At 35.8% G+C, this 12,597-nt stretch overlaps 1 protein-coding gene across 11 annotated transcripts in view; it reads right to left on the bottom strand.

The window, feature by feature from the left end:
- Positions 1-12,597, bottom strand: part of FAM227B (family with sequence similarity 227 member B) — a 121,187-nt gene that overhangs the window by 106,848 nt on the left and 1,742 nt on the right. For 6 of the 11 annotated variants that reach the window (XR_014934355.1, XR_014934353.1, XR_014934356.1 and 3 more), the window contains exon 1: positions 3,626-3,760. Coding sequence is in view for 5 of the 11 variants with exons in the window: in XM_085515471.1 (XP_085371597.1) it covers positions 3,753-3,758; positions 9,368-9,432; positions 10,074-10,323; positions 11,940-11,990 (372 nt within the window). In the remaining 6 variants the exon portion in view is untranslated. Of the gene's footprint in view, positions 1-3,625; positions 3,761-8,577; positions 8,739-9,367; positions 9,433-10,073; positions 10,324-11,939; positions 12,033-12,597 lie in introns of those variants that run through there. The other 5 variants (XM_085515472.1, XM_015872931.3, XM_085515471.1 and 2 more) reach the window with 4 other exon arrangements.

The following is a 12,597-nucleotide window of genomic DNA, read 5'->3' as shown; positions in this document are numbered from 1 at the left end:
TTGATTATGTTGGTCAAGAATATAAGCATATAGTCAAGCAATTATTGAGTCCCTAAGGTAATCTGCACATACTACACTATATTTTATACAGTGAGTTATCATACTACCATCCCAATTAGGTAAACCAAAGCTGGTTTACATTTTACTGTTTTATCTTACATATAGCCTACAGGTGAATGGTTCAGGAAAAGATGCCCAAGCTCAAATCCCTAGTGTGTTGCAGTACCTTCCTTATGTTGACCTAGGAACAGAGCTGTTGTAATCAAAAAAAAAAAAAACCACATTTTTTTTCCTTTTTTCTCATGTTTTCTCTTTGTTTTTTGGCACTTTAACAGTCTTAAAGGCTAAAACACATCCTAGTTTGTTCTTTTCCAGTACAGAGTGGAAAAGATTAACAGAAAGCAAGATAAGATTATCAAATTTGAGACTACCTTTAATTTAAAACTGTCTTCTACACAGAAATCCAGGAACATTTACACAGTTTTATATAAAACAGAGCTGCAGAATTTGATCAGAAAAATTTGCAAGCCAAACTGATTGCAAATTGACTGATCTGCAAATCGGTCATAGCAACTAAAAACCACCAAGTGTTAAAACCTGAGCTCTGTAAATAACTTTGCAATACCTGGCTGAAGAAAGCTAGCTTGTAAATCTCAAGCATTCCAGACAATTCTAAGCCTGCTTTACACTCCAGACATAACAAATAGGAGGTTTTATCCAACTCTGTTTAGAAGGCAGATGCTAGATTACTAAAATAGGTTTATTTCGTTAGGAAACGCTTTTACTAAGAGTTCTGGCCCTTGACTAGATTGACTCATAACATAGTGGAGAAAAAAAGAACAGCTCAGAGAAAATTACTTCCTGATGAGAATGAAGTATAATTCATATACTTGGCACATAGTTTACAATGATTTCAAACTGAAGTCCAACACAGAATCACAAAAGGACAGAATGATCGAGGTTGGGAGGCACTCCTGGTCCAAAACCTCTTGTTCAATAGGGCCACCTAAAGCCGGCTGCTCACAGCCACATACACACAGCTTTGGAGGATCTCCAAAGAGGGATACTCCAAGGAGAGTTCCATTGCTCAGTCACCAGTGCAGTCAGGGTTTCCTGATGTTAAAACAAAACGTATGTTTCAGTTTGCACATCCTGTCCTGGCACTGGGTACCACTGAAGAGATTAGCTCCAGCTTCTCTGCATCCTCCTTTTAAGTTTCTGCAAATATGGATAAGATGCCTTCCAACTCTCCACTTCTCTAGGGTGAGAGTCCCAGCTCTTTCACACTTTATTATTACCTTAGACAGCATCAGTTTTGATAGACACAAACCAAGTCATCAGCTAGTTACTGCTGAGTTAACATCATTCATCTACTGACCTTTGAAATTTGGTTCTGCCATAAATTTCATACATAACTTTAAGAAAAACATTGTCAAAGTCCCTATATAAGTAAAAGAGGTACAAGCCTGACGCATGCTGCTAATACATTAAACATATTTCCATGCTAGTTTTAAATCACCATAATAATCTCAGCAGGTCACAAGTCAGCAGGGGGGATATTGCTGAATTTATGCCTACATTCACAGTGATTTCGGTCACAACACAGGACACCATATTGTCATGGTTAGACTGCCGTCTGTGTTCAAGCTAGCTAACAAGGTTAGCTTGTTTACGTCTAACTGAGTTGCTGTAATATTATTGCATAGTATGGGAAAGCTACATGAGACCTCCAGATGAAATTGAACATGTGGAAACCATGGATGCTCAATTCTTGTGTAAGACACAACACACTGACTTGCCTATACACCCTTTTCCTATTGATTTCATGGGACATTACGCACCACAGAGGATCTGGGCAAGCAACAAGCTTCTCAGTGTTCATAAATGAGAACAAGAGACTATTAAACAAAACTGAGAGTGCCCTGAGAGCCTAAAGCACTGTGGTAGAGCACAGAATAGGATAATAATAGGAAGAGCTAAAATAGAAAGACTTCTCCCTTTTATTATATTTTCATAGGAAAAAAGAAGTCATTCTATCTTCTTTTGCAAAGAAGCATTAAGACCACAATAGCTTCAGTGACTTCAAAGACGTACTGTCATTGAAACAAACTCAGGCCAGAAGTGTTGTTATAACCAACAACTGAGGTGATTTATTGAACCTGCTCTGCAAATAATCACTTTCTACTGAGCTTCATGTTCTTATTTTTTGTGTACTAGCAAAACACAGCAATGATCAAAGTCCAAAAGGCAAAGGGAACATGATTATACCAGAAGAAAACCATTGGAATTTATAAAAATCATGCAAATGTTTCCACTGGCTTTTGGTTTTGTAAAAGCATATTATATTTTAAACCCAAATGTTCCTCTGACGATTGTTTTCAACAATATAATGCATTTCTGTTTCTAAAACCTGTACTGCAAACAAAGCAGCACACACACACAAAAAAAAGAATTTTGAAAACAAGAATTTCCATCCAAGACTGTAACATGAAGAGAGTTACACTGACTTTCAATTTAAAAGAAACGGTGGTTCTCTTTGTTTTTCTCCCTTCTATTATACTCAAAAAGAACTACTACAGGAAAAAAAGGAAAATTTTTTAGATTTCCTTGCCTCTGATATTTCTGCAGCATTTCATTAATTTAGGATTTCCTCAGTACATGCATGCAAACATTGTCAGTACAAGCATGCTCCAAACATTCTCTCCTTGACATTAATAAATATGAGAGAAGCCTCTATCTTTTCCTAACCATTTAACACAGCTGTTGGCAACATTTCTCAGAGTAGTATCATTGAGAACAGTGGAGGCTGGAGATCTGCACACAGACATCTTACCCCATTCGTGGTGATGGCTGATTCCATCACTAAAGAATTTCTGATTTTTTTCTTCAGCTTATCTTTAAGACCAGCAAATTAATAAGTTTTCTCACAGATGTTTTCCTCTGAATTGTTTTACAAAAAAAAAATCAAGTTTCCTTACCTTGGTTGTGGTGGAGTGATCTAAATCCACAAAAGCACATAATCACATGAGCATGTGAGAAAAAGGATAGGAAAAAAAAAAGGCAAATATTGGAAAAGCTTTGGGGGCAGAAGGAAAACTAAGAGTAGCAAGAAAAGAGTGGGAGAACAAAGAAGGAAGGAAAACAGAAACTTCAGACGTGGGAGATATGATACAAGATACAATAATCTGGCTAATTTGAAGAAACAAAACATTCAAAAAGGAAAAAGTGAGAAGCAGCATGAGCACAAGAACTGTGAAGGAAGATGTTAATATAGCAGTAACGAGAACGAACAGCCATCTAGCACCATAGAATAACACAGCCAAATATCTGATTCACCAGGACAGGGAAGACAAAGAGGTAGAAGACAGAATGCAACAAAGAATGAAAATGAGAACCACGTGCTAGACAGAGGAGAAGCAAAAAAATAGCTGTTAACAGGATTAGAGGAAATGACCAATCAATTTATTTTTAATTGCTATGACATTTTGATTCTGGGCAAAAATAAAGTGAAAATATTACTAGTAATTTATGTTGACAATTAGATTTTGCAACGTACTGTAATTTACATCACAATATGCATAAACACAACGTGCATTATGAGTTCAAAAATATTTACAAGACTTACGATCTGCTGTGGATCTGAGAAGATTCACTCGTTGGTTTGTCAGCAGCAGCACCTTTACTGTTATGATTTGCAGTGGTAACCTTACAGCTTTCAAGATTCCATTTATTCCATACATGTTTCCTTGGTTTTAGATCTGAGAAATAAATAAATAAAATAAAATTTAGAAAAATGCTGATGTTACTCTGAAACGTGCCCCGTGATTCATCCCAATTTAAATTAAAATTACTTTCTTTCTTGTATCCAGTGGAAACAAATGTAAACAATGTTATGCTTGTGCTCAACCCTAAGCTAAGGAAAAAACCCCAATAACTGAAATAACTATATTCACATTTTTAAACTCAACCAGAGATTTTTTGCTATCTCCCTTCTACCTCTGCTTGACTTTGTACATGAATAAATATCCTTATTTTGTGGTTGTTCCAATTCCAGTAATTTAATACATTTGCATATTTTTTGTGAGGTTGTGAATGATTCTGGCAGCGATACTTAATTTACTTTAGTCGGTGGTTTTCAGTATTCATCCCAGTAGAATTTTGCACAGCTCCCACACTATAAATTTCATGCAGATATAGAATCTCTGCCATAGCAGCGATATCCTTGTTTCTCAGGATTTCTTTTCTCGGTCTGACTAAATTTCAGTTAATTCCATCCATTATCTATTTTTACACATTACAGACTTTACTGCGGGTTTATGCAACTCTTTCAAGTTAAAGACCCAGTTGAGGTTTGGTACATATAACCTTGAAATATGTAAACCTTCTCCAAATTAGATTTTTCAGGGTATTTTTATTTCTATACATAATTTTCTCTGCCTGTAACTAAAAAGAAAATTCTGCTCAAGAAACACTGAGTGACATAAAGAAAGGTTTTGAGCAAATATTTTTGCATTTTGTGCCTACTTCAAAAACACATTTCTATTGCATTTGTCAATCAGCTTCAACATAGAAGATAATGAGTTCCACATTGTCATGAAATCCAAATAAACTTGAACTAAAGTTAGAAATCTGCTCTAAATCTAAGTTTTGAAATGGATATTAAGTAACATGTACAATCTAAGAATCATAAACACTGTTAAGACATGGAGGTATTTAATGGTAATACCACTCCCAAGGGAACCTTCTAGGACAGGTACAGTCAAGAATCCTGTAAGTATATTTATATCTTTCTTCTGGTTTGGGGTTTTTAATAGAGAAATAACCTCAAGGCCACCTACAAACAATCAATGGGGAAGACCTCCTAGTCTTCTGTTTAACTAAAAAGCAACCCATGCTTACCATGTTCAGCAGCTTTCTCAGAAATTAATACATTTTTTCTTGTACTTCATTTGAATTTTATTACTTCTATCCTGACTGCAATTGCATGCTTACTCTTAGATTCTTAACAATAACTCTTCTGTAATGTATCACAAAGAAAGCACTGAAACAAACAGCATTCATCAGCTCAATTCTGTCTCCAGGTATGATTACCCCCTTGATGGCTAATTCTATAATATTTAAGTACTTTTACAGCTACAAGAGCTGTGCCAGAACAGAGTCACTGCTGTAAAGCAATAATAGGACTGGATTAGAGCATATGTATAATCTTCAAAATACTATACTTTCTTTTCAGCATTACCCTGATAACCACCAGCTCTAAAGAGACTGTCAGTCGCCACCCACTTTGACTCTCAGACACACAAGCTTTCAAACACTGTGACATCAGAGCTCTCACTATACTCATAGCTCTTATACAATGTGTATATGGCGATTTTGCCCCAGAAATAGCTTAATTTACTGGGGAAATATATTTAATTCTCAATCATCTTATACAGAGCTAGTTGCAATACTGTAGCTGAATTGTATCATAATAGATAGAAAGGTAATGTGGTTGTCTGAAATTTCTCATATTCGCAGCAAGACTTCATCATTATTGAACATTGCAAGGTCACACCCAGCTAAACTCACTGCTCAGTGTGACACGTTGTATCTTTATGAGACAAAATACAGCACCTTTCTGTGTATCAGTGGAATTACTAAGTGTTTATTTACCTGGAAAAAAACCCCATCCTTACTATCCCTGCGATCGAGATTTTAAAGCACCACAAAGCTTTCTGCAATTCAGTCAGAAAAGTGGTCCTGATCTTCCTGATTGCACTTCAAAGGGTGAAACATGAACCCAAGAAAGCAGCATCAGCATGAAGTCATATACTGTTGTGAGCTCATACACTGATCCATGAGATTATTAGAGCTCATGTTTATGTATCCTATTATGGGAGCTGCTGACAACACAAAGAAACAATACTGAAATATAGTCTTAAAATAATTCCAACTCTCACTCTAACATTTTATTCTAAGCATATTGACAGATTTTTTAAGTATACCGCAGTAGCTCCTGATTCACAATCATACTTAAGAATGTCTATTATTTGAGGCATATGTGGTGTGCCAGTCAATAATTAAGATGGAATCTAAGTGCTGTACTGAATTGAAGCCATTTTACATAACCACCGTCTCCACTATTTGAATATTTTCCTTCTCTTCTTAATAAAGAACACAGTGATCACCTGAGGTAATAGAATGTATACGTTTTTAATTTATATTCCTAACCTAAATACTGGAAAGTCATACCTCATGTAGGTCCTAGCATCAATACACAAAGTAAGCAAAGTAAAACGAACAATTTTGACCAAAATGCTTATCATAGGCATCGTGGTATAAACGCGCCAACTAAATCAGCTGTTCATGTGTCTACCTACTGCTGTTTAAAGTTATATGTGTCAGTTAGTCTTGGGTCTGTAGTTGATGTACTCGGTCCTCACCTATAACCACCCTGCAGAATCTGCAGCTTATTTCTTTGATGCCGGGTCTAGGAATGCATCAAATTCACTTATACCTTAAACTTTTGGAGAAACCAGCACAATAAAAATCCCAAAATGCTGCAGTAGATGATTTTGAGAAAGAAGCTTCTCCAGACTTCAAAATCTTCCTTCTGTCAAACCAGCAATAAAACATTTATGACACTGAATGCTGCAATTCTAAAATCTTAAAACCACAGAACAAACTGAAGCTAGAACAGGATAGGAAGTGCAAGGGTGCTCATCTGGAACACGGTCCAGAAGCAAATGGGAACCTTCTTTCAGATTGAGGAAATACTGAAGGAAAAAAAGCTTGCAGGGAAATGTTCAGCAGATTCTTTGGGCACCTCACCATCACATCACCCTAAATGGGGACACATCTGCATTAGCTGGTTACCAAAAACTCTCTCAGCTCTTCCGTGTTGCTTTTATTTTGTTTGGGGCTTTTTAAATTAATTTTCACTAAACTTACAACAGAAATGTTTAAATATATAGAGTTAAAACCACGAAAACTAAGTCACACAGAATTAGTAAGGCAGCAAATCACACTTGTTGCATTTAAATTTTAACATAATTAAAAATATGCAAGAGCACAAATACTGTAACTAATCCTAACAACAAAGCAGATACAGGCACCAGATAAACTTCCATTGACATCTGGAGGCAAGCGCTGATTTGAAGTTGTTCCAGAACCAGTGCAGAAGTGCTAAAAGGATTTTGATACTATGTGTAACTTGGATATCTGGGTATGTTTGCATATATTTAAGCAAAAATAGCCAAAATTTTTAAACCCATCAAGATTTACCAACACTTGCTGAACATTTGTGGAGCCCCAACAGTGGATGTGAGTGCAGCAAGGCAGTGAGAGGTACATCTCAGCAATGGTGGCAGTGACAGTGGGTCACCTCCACAAACGGGCTTCCCCAAAGAAAATGTTACCCTGGGTCAACTAACAGCTCACAAGAACAGAAATCACCATCTAAGGCTGATTACAAAGACAGCAGAGACATAGCTCTAAGTTATCCCTATCTTTTCAACCGTTAATTAAAGTACTGACCACACAAGAAAAACCTATGCCTTTTCATTTGTCTGCTAATAAAGTAACCAAAGAAATTGAAGACACTGCTAATCCCCACTGAAAGGAGTAGAAAATTGGAATAGAAAGGTTACAATTACATTAGTACTCCAAACTGTCAACTGCAATTTTCCTGGCTAATTTAGTCCAGATGCAGGTGTGACAGCTTTAACTTTAGACAGAATTAGGATCCCTCATCAGTAGTAAAAGATGGGTGCACACATACTGAAGGAATTACTATATCATCAAATAAATCTTTCATCACCTAATGAAGAAGAGTCATTATCTAGCATTAATTGACAGGACACCAAGAAGGTCTTGGACACTGTCTTCATTTTACTTCTGTGGTCATAAGAAAGAAATAAGGGATACTTTCACTTTTTAAGTCTGCAGGTGGGAGACGTGAGCATATAATCACAGCATATGTGGAGAGGCCCTGTTTGATATGCTAATGCAAAATCAGTTTCACAGCCATGAGGTTCATACCCACCAGCTATAGAGTATGAGAGTATTATCACAGACAGAAGAAATTCATTTGGAATTCATTTGCATAATAGCATTCAAGTATTTTACATACTTGCTGCAAATTCACACTCAAACAAGATTACAATTGCTGCAGTAATTAGACTGAAGTGTCACAATCATTTCTATTCGTGCATAATGTCCAATCATTCCCTGAGTGCTGTGAGATACGAGCAGTCAATGATACAGTAAAAAAGCAAACAAAAAAACCCACGCAATTTAACATGATGTGTAACACATATGCCAAGGAGACTGTAAAAAAAAATTATGTTCTATATTGTACCTCTGGGTTTACCTTGTTTTTGAAATTCTTTTTAATATGAATCTTACATTATTTGTTTCACTACTTTAATTACTGGCCAACAGCAGGATACGGGACAGAGCAGCTAGAAGAATTCTTCAACAAAAATGAGTTCAAATTAAACAGCTCCCAGATAAGGCAGTTTTGTAACTTCAATAAATGCTAAGAGTGATATTAAAACCTGTATGAAAGTGGAACACACAAAGATGACTGAGTCAAAATGTTTTGCAATACTTTTTATTGGCAGCTTGTGATTAGGATGTTGAAGAAAAGAGAACATACTTGGCAATATCGACCTCTTAGAACTAAGTCTCAAAGTTTTGAAGCTTCCAAATGTCTTGATGATTCTAAAAGTTGGTTTTCGAAACCAGGGTCACTACTGCTATAAAAAGAAAAGAAAAATCCTCAATAACTCCCTTCATGAAGCTTCACTGAGAAAAAAGAGCTTCAAACTTATAAGCAGTTATTTTTCTAAATTAAAACCTACAGAGGAACCTTCAGCAGAGCTGGTGACTCTATTTTATAAGAATACTTTTTCCTTTTTTTATCATAAGTCTGTCAAAGTACATGAAATGATGGCTTCCATCTTTGACTCAACTTTGTTTCTTGTGAGATTTCTCAAAAAAAAAAAAAAAAAAAAGTTTCTATTAGAGAGATTTAGTAAACCCTTTCCAGTTTTTCATTCTTGACAAGCTTTTTGCTTCTTTCAGCCTATATATATTATTTTTCTCAATTTGAGATGATACTGTTTCTTGGCCATCCTGGATATATTTGGCATATTTGCTCCTGTACCAGTTTCCAGACAAGTACAGACTTCTGATTGGCCATACAGCAGATACACTGACTCGCAAGTGACAAGTGGCTGTTTGTTTTCCTTTGGTTTTTCCCCACCCCAAAAATATACAGAGGTAAATGTAATCTATCTTCTAGATCCAAGGAGAAGACTTGCAAATTTTATCTTCCTCATCTAACCCACAAAGAGAACTAAAAATACATAATTATGTAATATACCTTTGTTTTCCTCATCTCACTTTTCTGAGTCCGAAGTTCTGAATCAATTTTCTCAGTAGGAATCTCTTTAAAAAAAAATAGCAAATTTTATCTAGAAATAGAATCTGGACTTTATGGATTAAAAGCTCTGATAGGACAAAGACTACTGATTTATCTATAGCTATGTCTAAATACATGCATGCACAAAACAAGATGCTGCATCATCCTACTGCACTACTGCAAGGATCAAAAGACATGAAAATCAACATTTTTGTCCTCCTACTCATCTCATCCTTCCTTTATAACACCAAGATGTGTGGAGAACATGTTTTCATAGACTCTTTGGTTAAGTCTGGATTAAAACATTCCAGACAGAACTGGGACTTCAGTTTATCAGATTTTTTAAGTTATAAAATTGACACTTCATACTTGCAAATGAGGAAAAGCTGCAAACACTTCTCTGGAACAATATCTTTGTTTTAAATAGTACCTAGAAAACTTCCAACGTGCACTGTTAACTTTACTTAAATTTCTGGAATTCTGCAGACTCTAAACCTATAAATTCTGCCTACACTTACATTCTTTTTCTTTTTTTTTTCCTATTGCTTACACTGTTACCAAGTATTAGGCAATGTACATAGTTATGTACATCTTTTAAAGGCATTAGGATTTGTTTTCTCATTTTGTAACTAGAGTTTCTACTTTAAAAATATGAACTGATTACTACTCTGTTCAGGGGCAATCAGCTGTTCTTCTAGAGACGCTGGTCCACACTGTAATGAAAGTATTCTTTCAGCGTGTTTCTCTAGTTCAGTAAGGCATGTGTTCATTCTCTTCTCCAAATCTGAGAGTGAACTGACGGTCAATGAAGCGTGTTCATACAGACTCTTAGAGACAGCGCTGAAGGAACAGTCTTTTCTTAGGTTCTCCACCAAAGAATAAGGCTCCTCCAAACAGACGTATCTTGGCCAGTCCTTCTGCAATCAGTCCATATCAAAAATAATTATTTCTGAATATGGTACAAATGGAAAGATTAAATTTGGTAACCTGTGAAATTTATTCTGGATACAGAGTTGCAATACCAGTATAAACACATTTTACTTACACATTTTAAGAACGTCAGATCTTGGCAATGTTGCTAACATAGACTGCAATTTCCTGCTGCTCCATGTGCCGCATTCAGAGATGATTATATCATCTCAAAAAGAGGGAAAAACAGAAATAGGCCAAGGAGGCCCATTACGGCATACACAGAGCAATTAAAAGGACTATAACTTTTTAGTTAGAAAAAGAGATAACTTGGGGGGAAAAAAAGGGTTGTTATGTTTCTAAAGAGACAAATAAAATCATGTGCAATTTAAGTTCTCTGAAAGGACGGTAATGTCTTCCATCTGTTGAGAACAGCCTTGGAAGCACAAGAAGAAATTGCTCCTTGGTCAGGGAAGAATTAAAACTAGTAGCTTAAACATTTGAAATACCTGTTGAAACCAATGGTAGTCATTTGATGTCAATCATCAAATTGGTTACTTCCATGAAATTACTTAGTTAAGTGTTAATATGGAACGATCAATTTGTTTTCAGAACCCCTTATATAGCTGAAAAACAATGACATGTTCTACAATTATAGCTGGACAGAGAAACAAATCATTCTCTCTCTTCTCCCTGCCAAATCAAATGAAGAGCAAACTAGTAATTCACGCAGGCATTTTAGGATAAAAAAGGAAAAGGCAAATAAAACCAACTGGAAAACTAAAATACATTAATAATTCGTTTGCACATTATCCAAAATGACAACGTTTCAATTTTTATATCAGATTGTTCCTGCAAATAATTTGTCCTTAAGTAAAAATTAAATTCTTATAATGAAATGTTCCACTTGAAAAAAACATTTTTAAACAATTTTCTTTCACTGTTTACATGAGATAACGAGTTTTGGTTCAATGCAGTAGAACAATTTTCCTCATAGCTCTGTAGTTCAACGCTCTGAGTGAATAATACTTGCATATTATGTAGGCAGGTCAAAAGGAATTTTCTGTTTCCTTCAAAAATAATGTAATTTTGAAGAATCATTGGTGTTCGCATTATATCAAATTATTTACCAGAATATAAAAGCACATTGAAAGATTTCCCTTAACACGCTTCCCAGTACAAGAAAAGAAAGCAAGCTCATTAAAAAACAAAACTAGCTCACTGTTCACCCAGTCATACTCATCAGCACATTCTGCCTTAGGGTTCAGCACTTTGTGTTATGTTAGTAATGCTGTGGCCTGATCCAATATTTTAAACAAAGCTTGGGTCAGTGTCATCACTCAAGCATGCTTCCAACAATACAAAAGTGCTGCACAGCAGAAAAAAACTTCCTCTGTGGTTTACCTTTCTAGAAAAAGGAAGTTAACAGACAGGCTACTCTCTTGATGGGCTGCCATTGCTGCAAACCTCTTAGTTTCCAATGCCTGAGGGTTTAGGAAATACAATCCATGTACAAACTCAGTTCTCGATATTTACATTCACATGGCTTTGCTCGTGACCCCACTTCTGCATGTTCACTCCATTGTACACATGGGAAGTTAAAACAGCAAGCAGTTGGACTCACCAAGTCTTGAGAACGTAGGAATTCTTCAAAAGTCAAAGGAGGCTTTTCCATTTTCGACTGATGTACAGTAAGAATTGTTCTCACCAGAATGCCCTGAAAATCATAAGACAACACACATGAACATATATTTAAACTTTGTATTATTGAAAGTTACAATTAAGGCAATCACTGTTGCTTATATACAGCTCATTCATAGTCATTTCTGCACAAAAAAAAACCAGAAGAATCACTTCACATTCGTACATGTTGAGAAAGATGCTAAAGAAGACACAATCATAAAAGCAGAACTTCCATTTTCTTCTAGAAATATCCATGCAAAGTAGCAAGATATTTATATTATTTACATAATAATAAGTTGCATCACCAAGTATGTCTGCTCTGCTTCTATATGCTCCAGTTTTGTTTATAAATTGGAAGCAATGCAAGGATTGCAGATGAGCAGAAATCTTACTGAAATCAGTCGACTCGCATATCCCAGGTTCAGTATAATTAAAAACTCAATTTACACTGTTACTTCCAAGCACAAACCACATGTAAGAAATGTAAGAACATAAGAAACGCCCATTCAATTAGGAACTCAGAACAAGATAATGGTGCAGCACCGGTTCCTAGGAATGGTTAAGATGGCAGCTTTCAGTGCTGCACAGGATGAAATAGC

The sequence above is a fragment of the Coturnix japonica genome, chromosome 14 (assembly GCF_054131305.1).
Source record: "Coturnix japonica strain WE chromosome 14, WE-NBRP24, whole genome shotgun sequence".
In the NCBI taxonomy this organism is placed as follows: Eukaryota; Metazoa; Chordata; class Aves; order Galliformes; family Phasianidae; genus Coturnix; species Coturnix japonica.
The sequence above is the reverse complement of the archived record's forward strand: the minus strand, read 5'-3'. Positions and strand labels throughout refer to the sequence as shown.